Below are 17479 nucleotides of genomic sequence, written 5' to 3' on the forward strand. Positions count from 1 at the left end.
TCTTTGTTTTAACCTGTGTGTAGATGTTCCGGTGTGTATGTTTTGTGTGGGTGTTTAGAAAGTGACTTTGTGTGTGGGTGTGTGTGTATATGTGACGGTGTGTCTGCACTTCAGTGTGTGTGTGTGTGGATGTTAAAGGGTGCTGATGTGAAATGACTCACTCGGTAATGCTGAGCAGGGCTAATGTAGGTCAATGCATTTGTGCTTACACCAGGAGCACGGCTCGGGTCCTTGTTCGCAGACGCTCACACACGCTCACACACACTCACACACGCTCACACACTCTCACACACGCTCACACACTCTTACAGTCCGAAACGTCCCTGGGGACGTGGCTTCACATAACATGGAGGACGACAAGCAGCAACGACGAGTACAAGGACTTAAAAAAAAAAAGAGAGAAAACTCCACAAGACCCGGGGGTCTGTGTGTCAGATCAGCCTGACACAGACTCCCTGAGGCTAAGGCCTAATAGCTGTAGTGTTCAGCTGGAGCCTTGCATGTGTCTGCTGCATGGATAGGAGGCACCGGGGGGCTGGGGGCAGGTCAAAGGACACAGGGTCCCACACAGCCCTGCTTCATGTCGGCCAGGCTAACAAAACCTTTAGACTGGTCGCCATTCTGCTCTTCCAAGATTCCAAGCAGACACAACTGACTGCAACCGAAATAGATTTCGAAACAGAGACTGGTTCGGGTGTGTAGCTCTCGAATGTACACCTGCCCACCAACTCCCAACCCCCAATGCTATCACCTCCCTAGCATCTCCATTTTTCTTTTTCTCTCTTGTTGTTGTTGTTGTTGTTGTTGTTTAGTTGTTGCATGGGGGGAGGGTAATAGGGAGCAAAGAAGGAGAGCCTGTTTACCTGTTTCCCCTGTGGTGCGTTTCTTCTCTGCTGCTTTCTGCTTTTCTGTGTGTGTGTGTGTGTGTGTGTATTGTCTGTGTGTGTGCCAAAGACATAGCGGTGGGTGGGTAAGGTGGAGGTGGCAGGCAGGGCAAGCGTCACAACTGAGAGCAATGTGGGTCACCTCTCCTCGCTCAGAGCACACACACACACACACACACACACACACACACACACACACACACATACACACTCATTCACACACATGCACACACGCGCATACACACACGGCCTCCGCTCTTTTGCTCCTTTCTTCAGCCTTCCACTACATCACATCCGTTTACATCTGTGTCTGTGCCAACAACCCGTCCTGCACTACCAGCAGCTCAGGCAGGCACTGAACTGGCATCCTCTACAGTTGAGATATGTTTACCCATCCTAGCTCCTTTGACAAAAAAAAAACAAGGTAATGGCAATCGTGTCGTCTCCGGCTGAAGCGAGGTTGGCTTTTTCACCGGAGGGAGAATGTCCTGAACTCTTTTGGCTGGGGCGGTTATCTCAGTCACGCAGCGAGGAGCACAGGAGAGGAGGAGAGAGGAGGAGAGAGGAGGAGAGAGGAGGGGAGAGCTGAAGGAGCGCCCAGCTGGCTGCAGCCAACCACACAGGTTGATGTAAGAGGGCAGAATCCAGTTCTCCTCACACGGCGCTTCCAGATGAGACCACACCATGAAATGACTGAACGCCGGAACCAATCGTGACATCCATTAGCGGCCGGAAGCCCACTCTGAGCCTCTGGTGAAACTCGGTGGGAGAGTGCGTTCCGGTGTCCCCAAGTTTGGGCTCGAGATGGCATGTGCATCCCTCTGGCCTTGTGAGTGTAAAGGGAAGCGGGTACTTAAACGGAGGTTCACTGCCCAAGCCAGCATAAAAATTCAGATTCATTAATGGCATTAGCACTCTGTAGATTTCTTACTAGCTGTTAAAGTCAATTAGCTCTTAAAGTCCATCAGAGGAGATCTGCAAGACTCTGGACCTGGAGGAGTGAGAGAGAGAGAGGGAGGGAGGGAGGGAAGGAGGGAGAAATAGAGAGAAGACAAGAGAGAGAGGTATTCTCTTCCCTCTGCCTCAGAAGAGGGTTAAGCTCAGCTTTGGTTTTCATGTAGTCTTTTTCTTTTCATAATAGTTTTGTGCATTGTATGTGTAGAAATAGCCTGCATTGTAGCAGATTCTGTTCTTTCTCTCTTTGTCTCTCTCTCTCCCTCTATCTTACCCACACACACACTTACATATACACACACTCACATGCACACAATCTGCACATGGAAAAGCCAATCATACTTTGCAAATATGTCCACCATGAAACTTTTTTCCCCAGAATTCCTCCAAAGATATCTATTTTTGGACTCAAGCCAGCATATTTATGCACTACCGATGTATGCCAGCCTCTCCTTGGCTTCGTTTATTTCTCCATGCCACCTTTCCTCCGTTTCCTCCTCCTGCAAGCACTGGGTCTCCAAACATGAAACAAGTTCGCCACCTAGTGGTTGTAAAAAAAAGCCCCCGGTAAATCTCTTGTTCAGAGCCGGCGATGATTGAGATTGGGGCAGTGAATAAAAGGCTTTGTGGAAAGGTTAAGCATCGGCCATTTTGGTTGCATCTACGTGCTCCTGAGTGCCAGTCAGTCTGAATAATCAGAATTTTTTCTTTCTTCGGGGCGTTGAAGAGTCGGTGAGTGCCTAGTGTGACACCCGGGGCACGAGGAGAGAGAGAAGAAGCTAAGCTGTGTTTTGAGAGCCTGCCAGGCAGCTGTCGGCTTTAGCGGTTTTCTGCCTGCCCCGGCCGCTGCTCTTCAACCCCCCACCACCACCACCACCACCACCATCACCACCACCCTCCCCTGGTAAACAACTGGAACAAATCCTGTTTTATTGAGGCTTCTCCAAGTAGCAGGGCTCGCTGCGAGCTCCGAGGTTTGGCATTTTCACGGGGGTGTAGGATGGGGGGTGTTGAGTGCGGAGAGGCAATGTGGCATCCAGCGCAAAGGCAGGCAGGAATGGTGGATTGCTTCTCGCCCCACCACCACCATCCACCCAGCACTGCGACCGGCAGCCTCCTCCACCGACCCCATCCACCCCATTGCCAACCACCCTTTTCAAAATGTGATCTATTAAGCATGACCTGCAGCCTGCTGTGATTTCTCAAAGAGATGTGAAAAATCAATGGCGCCCAGGTACAACTGATCTGCTCTGCCTCACCTTGGCTCTCCTCCTCTCTGCTTGCAGGAATGTTGATAAGTACCAAGTCTGCTGGCATTTAAAGATGATAGCTGAAGGTTTTTTTTCACTCTTTTTTTCACTTAATCTATTGTTCTTTTTCTGGAAATGAGTAAATGGTGAGGAAAATAGAAAATGAGAGATGAGTCACCTCGCGTTAACTTCGTTTTTAGATCCATTAGTCCTTTTCTGCTCTTTTAAATGCTTCACAAAGAGTGGGTCTAATGGCCTAAGTCAGAATTGTTTGGTGAATCAAGCAGGGTGTTGCTCTACTGTGCTTTTTTCGTTCTATTTTTCAGTTTATTTCTGAATAACCGAAGTGCCACATTGTCAAAGAAATGTGAATTCTGTTTGCAGGTTGGGAGACTGTAAGTTGTGGTTGGGTAAACCCGCTGGAGCAGTGTGGAACATTTTAGATGCCTCCCTCGAGTGCTCCCCTCAGAAAGTTTTGCTGCGTGCCAAGCAAAAAAGTTATGTGTGAAGGATGCAGAAACATCTGCACGGGGGAGAAGGGATGACATTTCGGAATTAATCTTAATTATTGCAATTAATTAGCAATGTTTGCATGCTGCCGGTAGACAGTTAGGGTAATTGCCGGAGTCAGGGAATAATGACTGCCCTGATAGGAAAGGTAAGCGTCTCAACAAATGGATTCTCGGACGAGAAGATCCAAGGCGTCTGTTTTTCTATATGTTGCCTCTCTGCGCTGATGTCTTCCCTCTGTTGTCACTGAAAGGCCACACACAGGCGAGAGGCGCCAGGGAATAGATATAGGGTGTGAAGATGCAGAGCGGACGCTTCTGTGTCGTTCTTATGCTTACATCAAAGAGAGGTGGGAGAGAAGCAGTGTGTCATGAGCGCACTGGTTTCAAAAGGCATCACTGTGTTCCTATGACTTGTCTTCTGTGTCTCGTGGCTCTCGTAGCTCTGGATGTGTCAGCTGGTGTTTCCTACGGGAGTGTCAGTGCTGCTTCATATGCAGCGTGTCGAAGGGCCCAGTGTGGTTTCTCCTGGCGACTCTGCGGTGTGTTTTGTCCTCAAGACTGTCCCAATTCTGTGGAATAAAATTAAGCTTTTGTTTTGTTCCAAGTGGCAAATGACTTGTGAATGACTTCTCTCATTGGTGTGAGGATTGGCTGGGGTAATGGTGGAGTTTGTGGCAGAGGGGGCGTCTGGCTGCTGATGCTATTCAGCTTTTTTCCATCTCCATCTCCTCCAGTTTCTCTGGCACTTTTGGCTGGAGTCTGCCGGTGTGGCCACTCTTCAAATGCTCCTGCTGTTCTTATTTTCCCTGCCGAGCCTGTCGCTCGCTCTCCCGTCTGCTAAAATCTCAGAGCCCTAACAGTGAGGAAGGACAATCTTCTGGCAATTTTCTGTCCTGCTCATGCTGTCAGTGTCATCGGGCAATTTAGCGAGGGCAGGGTTTTTTTGTGTTGCTTTTCTGCTGCTGATGTAAAAAAAAGAAAAAAAAGAAAAAAAACATACAGAAGATCGGTGCTTCATTCTGAACATCTCATTGGACTCAGGTCCAAAGCTCAGTGAGGGGGCGTAACTGTCATTATGTGTGCAGGGGGATAAGATAGCTGTGTTTTTGACTCAAGACCCCCCTGGTTCTGGGTTCCGTGGTGAGATTGGAGAGCTGTCCATCTTTCAAATGGGGCCCATGGGCTGCAGTTTCGAAGGAACGAGAAAACGTTGTTCAAACGCTGTTGAAATCAACGATCTGACCCTGAAGGAGTAGCACTTGGCAGATTCCTAAAGCTGTTCTGTGTGCTTTACAGAGCTTTACGGAGTTCGATCAGGCGTTTATGGAGTGGCGTAAGATAAATGATGGCGGTGATATTAAAGAGGATACTTCAGGGTTGGTAATTACAAGCTAATTATGTTAAACATCAGATAAATACTGACCAGATTAGTGGAGAGATTTATGCTGTTTTTCAAGCTGTGTAGGCCGGTTACATTCCTCACGCAAAATGCTTAATTTAGATAAAGCACTCAAGAATACAACAAACAAAATAAAACAGAGACTTTATTGTGTGTGTGTGTGTGTGTGTGTGTGTGTGTGTGTGTGTGTGTGTGTGTGTGTGTGTGTGTGTTTGTGTGTGTGTGTGTGTGTGTGTGTGTGTGTGTGTGTGTGTGTGTGTGCAAGTGTGTGTGTTAACGCATGTATTTCTCTATGTATCTGCGTAAATAAGTGAGAAATACAGGTATGTGTCTGTTTCTCTCAGTATGTATGTGTGTGTGTTTGTGTGTTTATGACTTCTGGGTTGGGACAGGGAGCTGTTACATGCCAGTGTGCACATGCCTGCCCCTCTGTGGGTGATGAGATGGGTTTTAATGGCGCACATTACACACAGCTCCTATGGCTTATCGTCTGACCCTGCCTGACAGGGGAAGTGTGCGTCTGGAGGATTACTGGAGCTTTTGAAATGCTCTATCTCCTCTAATGTCACCAAAGCAGCCTCCATCCTCCCCTCCCCTCCCCTCCCCTTCGCATTCGCCTTCGCCCCCCCACTGCAACCCTGCTGGCCCACTCAGCCTCACCTCATCCCCCATGTCCACCCCCCTGCCACCAGTCCCTCCACTCTCCCCATTTGAACCAGCTCGGACTCCTCTGACCCCCCCTCCACCAGTCTTGAGTGGAACTGTTGACATTTGTGTGCAGGATTATGGCCGGGGCTCACAAGGTGCAGTCTGTGGGATCCGTCGTGTTTATTTGCTCTTTGGACTCTGGCGGAAGGATGCGACATGGGAACACTTCTCTCGTTCCGATGGCCAGCGTGCCAACCTGTCTCAGCTTACGCCACACACACATACTAGGGTGGGGGGTAGGGTGTGTGTGTGTGTGTGTGTGTGTGTGTGTGTGTGAATGTATGTGTGGGTGTGTGTCCACAGGCCTGCAGACAAGAGACTTGATTGGATCAGAGCGGGGTATGGTGGCGGGGTGCTGGGGGCTAGAGAGGTTGGCAACCAGCGCTGTAGGACATCTCCGATTTTAAGAGCCATGGGACTGGCTGCGTTCACTTCCTTCCCCAGGGTATCGAGTTTGCCTGAATTGGCACTATTAGTGCACTGGCAGGATAAAGTGTTAATGTGCTGAAGGGCTGAGCCGCTGCCTGATGCCTGCTGCCTCCATGCCTCCATGCCTCCATGCCTCTGCTGTAGAGGCCGGCTCCAACCAGCTCTTTCCTCCTTTCCTCCCAACTCCCGACAGCTCCTCTGCAGTGATCTTGCATCATTTCCTCCTTAGATGGGCACCCACACACTATACTCACACGAGTGTATGTACCAGCAAGCTCACACAAACATGCACTGTGCACACACATACCATCAAACACACACACAACAAAGCAAAAGCACGATGACACGCAAAACCGCACACACATACACAGACACACACAGACAGACTCAGACACACACTCACACACCCCACCTGCGCAAACATCTACCCACAGATGTACGCGCAAAAACTCACACACTGTGCACACACACAGTCACATACTAACACACACACACACACACACACACACACACACACACACATACACACACACACACACAGAGTGAGCCTTCCCCAGCTTTCTATGCTACCCTACACACACACACACACACACACACACACACAGTCACACACACACACACACGCACACACACACACACACACACACACACACACACACACACACACACACACACACACAAACACACACACAGAGTGAGCCCTCCCCAGCTGCAGCCTCACTCTGATCTGCTGCAATGACCTGAAGGAAGGCTTCCCACCGCAGCGCTCAAATAATAATCAAGAGCACGGATGTTGTCAAATTTATAGGACACCCAGCGTTGCATAGCAACCGAGATTGGCCGCGGTGCTCCTGCGAGTGGGGTAGCGGGGGTGCGGAGAGCACTGGTAGAGCTCTTAAGTTGTTGACGGGGAAAGTGCAGCAAAAATCTACAAATGTGTGTGTTTTCCTCGCACCATCAAGCTGTTATCTCTTTTTTAGCCGAGAGAGAAACGCTGCCCGTACTGTTAGTGCTGTGAGTGTGCACACGCCAGGCTCTTAGTGGGGGTTGAGTACTGCGTAATTCCATTAGCAGTGGCAGGCGCCTGGAAATACCACATGATGACGTCTGCTCACTATATTACTGGAGACAATGTATTTGTTTGTGAGATAACCTTACTGTCAAACTATGCTATGCTCATACTTTTTTATGTGTAGTATTATGACAGACTTTGGTGGTCTAAGCATGGCAGTTAAGGGTGATAGTGTCTGGGCGAAAAGCAGGAAAAACAATCGTGTGTCAAAGGAAACAGCTATATCAGATACATAGATGCTCCATATCTACCAAGTGGATTACTCATTCTCACATGGTGGCATGACAAATAGATCTGCCCTCAACAGCCCAGACACTCTGGAACATGGAACACCTTCACACAGCAAATGCACTCCTTCAGTCTAATCTGATCGATCAGCTTTTACGTATTTGTAATAATAATATAATAATAATATACAGTATATAATAATATTAACAATTAAAAGAAACGTACTGTATTTCTTAATAATATATCTGACTACCAGCCAATACTGCTTTTAAAGCATGAACCACAGCTTTCATAGTATATGACAGACTTCTCCATTGTTTGTCTCAAGCTCTTCTTTCCTTAGTCGTGTCGAACATTGCCAAGCATCCAGAGACTTGTTTTGAACCCAGTTGTCTCATTACTGTAAGAACTATGCAAAACATTGGCAAGTACTCCCGAAGTCTGTTGCCCACATCTTCTGTGCCGAGGGTTTCATGTGTCGCGGCGAGGTCGACACACCACAAAAAGTCTGATTAAGGCACAGTTTAACCATAATTAAGAAGTCACAGAGACAGCCTGTTTTCTCACTGAGGTCTTTTGACGGATATTTCTGTTATAATTACTCTCCATTTTTAGACTAATGTGCCTATTGGTTTTTCGTCCATTCTATAAGACTAACTGTGCACTGTTATTATCTCACCAAGGAATATTTGCCCTCCACATAATGTATATGTTTTAGAAATCAGAAGAGAAATGCGTAATGACAGTGTGCGACTGTTCGAGTGGAAATAACCAAGCGCATAACTTTGACAGCGGGTATTTACTCCTTTTTCTTTTTCTAATGGCTTCAACACCATTACAAACAAATCAATAGAAAAGAATAGCCCAGAATAGAATGGGATGGAAAAGATATAGACAGACCCATAGAGAAGATTGTGCAGTGAGGGTCACAAGGTGTTTTAAGGGCAGAAAAAAGGGTAGATAATTCAAGAATGCATAATTCATGGCTTGTTTGGAATAATATGGTATGAAATATTCATGGGTGAAAATGACTTATCTGGCCGCGGTCTGCTTTGGATTGGGGGAGTAAAGGGCCGGGGCAGAGGCTAAAGCCGGAACAAACAAGATGGCTCTTGATGACGCAGTGCCCGCTCAGAGCAAGGTGCAGTCTAATCACCCTCTTTTGCAACCAAGCTTTGATTAAGTGAAAAGATGCAACTGGAGGATGCTCCATAGTTATTTATCCTGTATGGCTCCCTCTTTCATGGCTCTCTCTCTCTCTCTCTCTCTCTCTCTCTCTCTTTCCCTCTCTGGCTCTTTCCCTCTCTCTGTCTCTCTCACTGATAGAATGAGTGATAGAATCTAGTTGTTCAAAATCATCAAAGGTGGTCGATTTTTGAGGAGAGAGGCTGTTTCTATGGTAATTGAGTCGTGCCTCATCAGGCTCATGCTCGCACTGGTGACGGGGGAGAGAGAAAAGAAAGAGCTCTGAAGCATTTTTTATTTTTTTTATTTTTATATCATATGCTGCTGAAAGCCTCTCCGACACTCCATTCACACCGCCATGGTTTTCAGGCTGAGACCGTGTCTATTGTTTTGTCAACAGAGGAATGCTCATAAGGAGGAACAGCGTGAAAAGAAAGGAACTTCAAACGGCATCTGATCTGACTCAGGGAGCGGGTTAATCCCACTGTCGAGACACACCCCAAACCATTCTCTCATCATTAAGGGCGATGTTTACTTCACTTCCTCGTTTGATAGTTTGAACAACTTCCCTCGGCTCGTACTCACACAGGCACACATGTGCACACGCACATATTAACGCACACACATGCACGCACACACACACACACACACACACACACACACACACACAAACACGCACTCACACTCACACACGCACACACACACAAACACACACACACACACACACACACAAACACACGCACACACACACACACACACACACACACACAGACAGCCACAACCTCACAAGGATGCACACAAGTGCACAACAGACCACACACACACAAAACCTGCATCTCATGAGCTACTACCCACGTTGGCCTATGTATGTATCAAACCTTCAAGGGCAAACACACACATGTTTAAACTCATTGCTAGTATTACATAAGCACAGTTATACAACAGATGTGCTCAAAAACATACATGCTCTCTCTCTCGCTCTCTCTCTCTTCCTCCCCCTTTCTCTCTCTCTCTCTCTTTCTCCATCTCGTATACACACAAACACACACATACAGTGGCGTAATTAAAAGTGGCACTGTTCTCTCCAGAAGCAGTTCTTCTCCTTCTCTGAGAAACGTGGCAACCCAGCCAAACCCCCACGAAATCAAAGCCTATGGAAATGTGATGTCAAAGGACATGCAGGGAGCCGGCTGCCTTTATCTGAGCCGCTGCCAGTCTTTTTCATCCGCCAGCATGCAGCCCCCGCCAATCCCTCCCCCCCCCCCCCCCCCCCAAAACCCGACCATCGATATCTGCAAACACTGCCTCGGCACACAAGACAAGGCCGTTGTTATGGCTTGGGCTCATCTGATGCCGTCAGTATGCTGAATGAAACACTTGAAAGTGTCCCGGCACTCATTGTTGGAATTCTGTGCTCTGTTTTGTTTGAGTGGGGCATTCGCTATAATTTGAGAATGAATGGGTGCCGTTGAAAGCCCTCCTTCGGGGCAGCTCCCCCTCCCCCACACCCTCACAGCCACTGCTGTCTCCAAAAGCTGTCTATAAGGCTCGTCGGTGTCATGTGACGGGTCTTATCTCACACGGATATCTGCATTTTAAATAGGCACGATGAAAAAAACACATAAATAATGGAAGTTGTTATCATGTGTAAATGGCACGTCAGTCTTCGACGACATACTGTACAGACACAGCTTTAATGACTGTGATTACGGTTATGAATGACCTGCTCTATCTGCCTATTTGCTGTGTGCGCGCGCTTGTGTGCCGCTGGCCTGGGGTTGTTTGTCACAGCGTCGCGGGCTTGATTGATGTGGCCAGGGACAGACGCAGCTGGGTGGGAGGCGATAAACCAGAGGGGTAAGAAAGGAGTGGTGCACCACACAGGGCAGGGCAATTAAGCTGTTTTCTCACTGTTAATTAAAAGCAAATTAACCAATGCGACAAGAGGAGCTGCATGGCCCCTAATTGCTAGCAGCATCAAAGCCTAGCAGTCAGATCCGGTGCTGGACCTGTTGCTGTTTCTCACTTTCTCTCTCTCTTTCTCTCTCTCTCTTTCCCTCTCTCTCTTTCTCTCTCTCATTGTCAGTGTGTGTCTGTCCACTGTCCTTCGCTTTCTTCATCTTTGTCAGGGTCTAATCCTTGATCTCTTTTTCTTTGTGGTCGTTTTGTTGTCTCCCTGTCTCTCTATCTCTCCACCTGGCTAGAGATATGTCAACATTTGTGTCTATATTTCTATGTATTAACCATAATACATCCATGTATTTCAATGTGTCTCTCCCTTTATCTTATCTATGTATTGTTCGATTTTGGTGAAATCTGATGGTTTTCCCCCGGAATTCTTTTGTATTGGATTGTGTTTCTTAACTGAGCAACCTGAAAATGAATGTAAACTGTCTGAGAAGACGTAACTCCCAGGTGTTGTTGGATCAGGATTTCAGCATCCAGAATTGATGAAGTTACGAATTAGATAGAACTGTGTCGGAAATCAGACAGTCAGGAGTAGAGGTGTTGTTCAGTCTCTTGCCAAGATCCCTCCCGAAGGCTGTGCTTGGATGTCCACACTATTATACTACAACAAAAGGCGTAAATCAGATAAAGAAACAGATGCACATAGCTAAATAAAAAAAAAAAAAAATCATGTTAGGGCACAGACCCACACAACCTTGGATTATGACAGAAGTTTCTAGTCTTACAAGGCAACTCGCGACTAACACAGACCATACAAAGATTGTCAGGCTCCAGTTCTTTCCTTAAGTTCAGAAACCTGTCGAAGAGGCTCCTTAGCATGACCTTATGACCTCTTTAACCATTAACTCAACTCAGTGTGAGAACAACAAGTGCATGATGAGGTAGAAATCTCCATTGCCACACACAGTTGTTTTCTCGAAGGAAATCACATTAATATAAAGATGTATGCTGAAATTTACTACAATATCTATCTACCTGTCTATCTATTATCTGTCTACCTGAATCATTCCATGTATTTCAATGTGTCTCTCTCTTTATCTTACTCTCTCTCTCTCTCTATCTCTCTCTCTTCCTATCTATCTACGAATATGTGCAATCGGTTACCTAAATCATTCTATGTATTTTATTATATCGCTCTCTCTCTCTCTTGCAGGGCCGTCGAGGAAAACCTGGAGATCCTGGGAAGCCAGGGCCACCTGTAAGTATGAAATTCTCTGATTACCCCCCCCCCCCCCCCCCGTAACCCTCCCCCAATGTGTTTCACTGACAGCTCCTCTGCAGCTTCTCTGTGCCGTGTTCCAGTCAGACTCTACCTGCTCCTCCTCCCCCCCGTCCTCCCGCAGTGGTCTTCCCACAACTCCCTTTCTCCTGCGTAGCTCCAATCCATCAACTCCCAGCAGGCTTCTCCCTGCAAGCCAGCTATTTTAAAACAAACACATAGATTCACCTGCTGCTGGATATTTAAAACCAGAACTGTATAGTTCGTGCCTGGTGTGGGTTTCTCTCCACACGGGCCTGCCTTCATCTGCCTCAAGCCGAGGGAGGAAGGTTATGGGATTACAGCAAGCACACATAAGGAACGCACCCCACGACACTGACGGCCCAGCCATGGCAGGTAGCGCACGCCACCGCTAATGATAAACCTGCTCGTAATAAGCTGTGTCAACCCTCGCAGTGCTGTTTCATTACAGGCCCTATCGCAGTGCAGATATTCCCTGTCAGTGATTGGGCTGCTGTCGCGCGTTAAGCGTCTGTTTGGGGAATTAGTGGTTGCAGATCGATCTCCCTGGTTCATCCATCAACTGTTGCGTGGCACACAATTAAATTACTTTTTGTGTGTGTGATACTCGGGGGGGCATATTAAGAGCACTGTCATGCACAGAGGTTATTGATGGGTATTATGAATCCGCCCAAAAGGCCTAGTTTACTTTTTGAAATATGGTCGGCACGTCGGGAGGCCTCCAATAATCAATAAGACAAATGCGTCAAGCGTCAACCCACCCCCCCCCGCCCCACACACACACACCCCCGCGGTGGAGTCGTGCAGAGCCCATTTCACCCCCGTCCTGACGATCCAGAGATCAAACACCTAATCCCCTCAGCCTCCACACTCACACCTACCCAGCCACACACACACGCACACACACACACACATGCGAGCGCACACGTACATCACCTGGAACGTGGCTCATACGTGTTTATTGATCCAAATTAACACAGTCGTGTCCTAAACCTTCAGACTCTACAAGATTTACAGTTATCCTCATGCTTCACTGCCTGGCTTTTACATTTTTTTGTTAATGAGAAATATTCTCTTCTCTCTTTCTCTCTCGCTCTCTCTCTTTCTATCTCTCTCTCTTTCTCTCTCTCTATCTCTCTCTTTGTCTTTCTCGTTTTTTTTTTTTTAATGATTCATCAAGCGCGGTCGCCAGCCTCGGTAGGCTCCAATTATCCGAGTCGCAGTCCAGGAACTGACCATTAGGCTTCTCCCACATGACTCGGGCTGCTGTCTGCTGCCTTAATAACTCAAAACGTCGTAGGACACCAAGAGGGTGATGTGGAGGGACGGAGGGAGGGAGGGAGGGAGTGCGGGCATGAGAAGAGGAGCGAGTAGGAGGAGGGTGACATTTGTAAATGGCAGTGTCCTGATAATACCCGTGGCATGTGCCAGGCACGGCGGACGCTGGCATTTCATGAGTCACCTGTCTGTTTTATCCGCACTGAAATTCGTGCCGGGAGTCAAGGCACGGCAGGGCCCCCAGTCTATTCTGTTCTCCACTGCAACCCCCCCAACACACTCACTCCACGCCCCCCTCCCCCCAAAAAAACAACCCCGGGGGGGCTCAGTGCTGTACTGTTTACCATGGCCTTTCTGGCCAGATATTTACCTCAGCCGATAGGCCAGTTGACCTATCTCACAGGTGCTGATGCTTGCGGTAGATCCTCTCCGTTTGGCCGTACAGCACTAGCAGTAGCCCAGCTACCAATGCATTTCCCTTTTACCTCTCGCCCAGGGGAGCCCTCTGCATAGATTCATGAATGTATTTCATTATCCGTTTCAGGGGGGATGAACCCCTGACCTGGGAATTATTAGAAGCATGTATAAAGCAGTCTCACAGTTCATTATTGAATGCCCACAGATGCGGATAGTTGATGGACAGCCACTAAACATTCAACACTGACTCTCCCTTCCCTTTGCTTGTGTTTTTTATTTATTTTTTTTGCACTGACAGTTGTAACAGATTTATCTCATTATGTCTTGTTGACGTTCAGTTTTAAAAAGCGTTGTTGAGAGTCACGCAGGCTTTTGTGATGTGTCTGAGCTTTTCTAATTGTTGTAAGAAAACATCTCTGATCTCCTGCCACTAATCTGTGTGTGTGTGTGTGTGTGTGTGTGTGTGTGTGTGTGTGTGTGTGTGTGTGTGTGTGTGTGTGTGTGTGTGTGTGTGTGTGTGTGTGTGCGTGTCACCTACAGGGTCCCTCAGGGTCCGGTGAAGGGGCAGGCACCAAGGTAGGAGCTGTGGTCTCATCAGCATATTCTTTTCATCTATAATGAATCATTTCACTTGACATTAATGACCCTGTCGGGTGCGCCACATTGAAATGGCTCCTTTTTATGAATATATGATGTGACAGGCCTCCCCTCAGGTAAATTGGTCTTTATTAGGCTGGCGCTGTCCACCCGGTCAAGCTCGTTGAGTTAGATTACACAAATCAAAAAGATGAAAAAGAATGGGAAGGGGCTGAAAATGTCCGGGCACGCTCACTTTGCCCCGTCTGATGGTGACCTACAGGAAAAATGTTTTTAGAGGTATTCCAGAGTAGCGGGGTCTGCCATCAGGGGCGGTGGCGGCCCCACTCTCACTGCCCTTGTGTGTCCCTCCTGGGGAGGGGGAGGGAAGGACGCTCCCTGTCTCCTTCCTATTGGCTCCCCTCAGTCAAGCAGTGCTGATCTGCTTGGAATATTAAGCGTTTTTGAGGCCACCTACGCAGATGCACATGGACACACACACACACACACACACACACACACAAAGACACAAACATAACACACACACACATTTTCTCGCGAACACACAAACAAAGATACACACAGATGAATTAGCAAGAACACATACACAGACACACAAGCACACACACTTACACACACACACACACACACACACACACACACACACACACAGACAAACACACAAACATAACACACACACAGTTTCTCATGAACACACAAACAAAAATACACACAGTTGAATTAACAAGAACACATACACAGACACACAAGCACACACACACACACACACACACACACACACACACACACACACACACACACACACACACACACACACACACTTGCACAGACACAAACACCTATATACTCCCCTGCAGTCTGAATCAGGCATCTCCGAGCTGGCAGATGGTAATTAGGTACAGTGCTTTTGCAAAAGGTCTGCAATAATTTTCATGAAACCCTGGGGTGTTGTAGCTCACCAGAGGCATGAAATAATATGCACTTGCGCGTGCACACACACGCACACACACTCACACACACACACACACACACACACGTACACACACACACACACACGTACACACGTACACACGTACACACGTACACACACACACACACACACACACACACTCTCTCTCTCTCTGTCTCACACACACACACATAATATACGTATAGGTTGTAGATGTGGTTTGTAGCCTAATGACTAGAAGGATACTCTGTAGACAGGCCGCATTTCTTAAAATTGCTTAGTATACACTCTACACTGGTCAGGGGCGGACTGGGACAAAAAAATCAGCCCGGGCATTTTGAACCAGACCGGCCCACTAAATTCGATAACACACCTTTTCAGTCTTTTTGGTCTCTCGAATGTCTACACCAACCAGGCTTATAGCTAGCAGGGCGTCTGCCCTATAGTCTATTAAAAAATAAGAAGAAACGGGACGCCCTACTTTTAGGCAGGACGGCCTAAAGACGCCCTATTTTTCTCCCATTTTACCTGTTAACTTAGCTGAATGTGATCAAAATTCACCGTTTCAGTTGCTTCAGTGCTTAGCGAAGTCTAGAATCATACATATGACCTGCCAATTAGAAAATAGCATTGCTGTATTCCCGCTACAACAACGTTACATCATGATTCCAACGAAACATTGATTCACGGGCTCGCAGAAGCTCCAGAAGACAGCTGTCTCACCGCACGTCACTGAACCTACTACTTTATGAGTTCAACAAGAGTTTGTGTGTTAAGGTGGTGGTCTTAATTAATCTAAATGCAATACAATATACATCATACACTTTAAAGCTTTGTTCAGAATACGGAGGTATAAGATCGGTCGATATTTTCCATGAAAATAGCGACTGAAGAACCCCCTGTTCTCGTCTCCGAGAGGACAGGCTGTATTGCTCCCTTTTCTAGAAGGGAGTCTATTTCCTCCTGTAGGAAACGCGCTTGATGAGGTGGCATTAACGTTTGAACTACGCCCCTGAACTTGGGGGGGGGGGGGGAACTGGAGCGTATAACGGGCTATCATAATTCGGTATCTGGACAAATATTTTCATATTTTCGGAATACCAGGGTTTGGGAATACTGGGCTTTCGGAACAATTGACATGGCACCACGCACCACTCAAACACACAACATAGAGTGTAGGCTAACGGCTGGCTGTTTCAGAGTACAGTAGGCTGAGGGCTAGCAACAGCTACAGACTTGTCTTGTATTTACAATGCAAACGAACTTGGCCATAGAACATAGGTCCTAAGTCAAACATATTTTAGAGACGTTTTAATTCATGATCAGTAAGCTTACCGTAGGTCGTTGTATCGTATCTCCCTGGCTGTAGCCACCCGCACTGTCATCCACGGGAGCTGATGATTGCCCTGCCGTGGCAAACATTTAGCTAAAGGTAGAAGGTGTTTGCTGATATGATTGGACGAGCCCCTAGTCACTCAAGAAGACAGCCAATGGGCCGCAGACTAGCGTGCGCGTGTCAAGCATGTCAAGGCCATGGGCCACGCTGAGTTTGTCCTAATGCATTATGTAGGCAGGTCCAAATCGAAAGGGGTTTGTGTTGGGTCAGCCCAGGGGATGTGATTGGCCCAGCCCAGTGTCAGTAGGGCCGCTGATGAACTACTTTCGTGGGCCAGCCGGTCATACCATTATATGGGGAAAAAAATAAAAAATAAAAATTCGGGACTATCGGCCCATATTGCACCTCGGCCCACCGGGCAAACGCCCGGTATGCCCGACGGCCAGTCCGTCCCTGACTCTGGTCATAGTTAAGGTTTCTCTCAGAACTTAGTATACACTCTGGTCATAGTTAAGACTTCTCTAGTTGCTTAGTATACACTCTGGTCATAGTCAAGATTTGTCTCATGGCTTAGTACACACTCTGGTCATAGTCAAGATTTGTCTCATGGCTTAGTACACACTCTGGTCATAGTCAAGCCATCTCCCACTGCTGCGCAAGCCATGCCTGTTGGCTTTTATATCAATATAATTACATGTCATGACATCCCTAGACTTATAAAACTTTTAACCCAAGTGTGCCATTATGAACATCAAGAGGTTAGGGAGGGTTCTCTTCAGATCCTGCTTTGAGATTATTATTCTCACTTTGTCATTTTCCACCAAACTCAAGGTGAGTGGATGTCAGTTTCACTGGTGAAGGTCTCTTTGCTGATTGTGGTGGTGTGGCTGTAAGTCTTGTCCCTCATGTCCCTGAAAGACATCTTTTATATCTGAATCTAACATGAGGAGAGTGGAGAGAAGTGTGCTGTAATTGACCTCAGCTCTGATAAATGTTGCTGACATTTAAACAGCAGAGTCAATGTTTTATTGCCAGCACGCAACAAAGGATCCCAGCAGAGGCATAATTAACAC

At 47.3% G+C, this 17479-nt stretch overlaps 1 protein-coding gene across 1 annotated transcript in view; it reads left to right on the forward strand.

Moving 5' to 3' along the window:
* The window catches only part of col19a1 (collagen, type XIX, alpha 1), a gene marked incomplete at its 3' end in the record, with an annotated part of 77900 nt that overhangs the window by 40513 nt on the left and 19908 nt on the right, over positions 1-17479 (forward strand). Inside the window, exons 19-20 of the mRNA XM_080849155.1 lie at positions 11743-11787; positions 14065-14100. Of these exons, the coding sequence (XP_080705281.1) occupies positions 11743-11787; positions 14065-14100 (81 nt within the window). The remainder of the gene's footprint in view (positions 1-11742; positions 11788-14064; positions 14101-17479) is intronic.

The sequence above is a fragment of the Sprattus sprattus genome (assembly GCF_963457725.1).
Source record: "Sprattus sprattus genome assembly, chromosome: 12".
Lineage (NCBI taxonomy): Eukaryota > Metazoa > Chordata > Actinopteri > Clupeiformes > Clupeidae > Sprattus > Sprattus sprattus.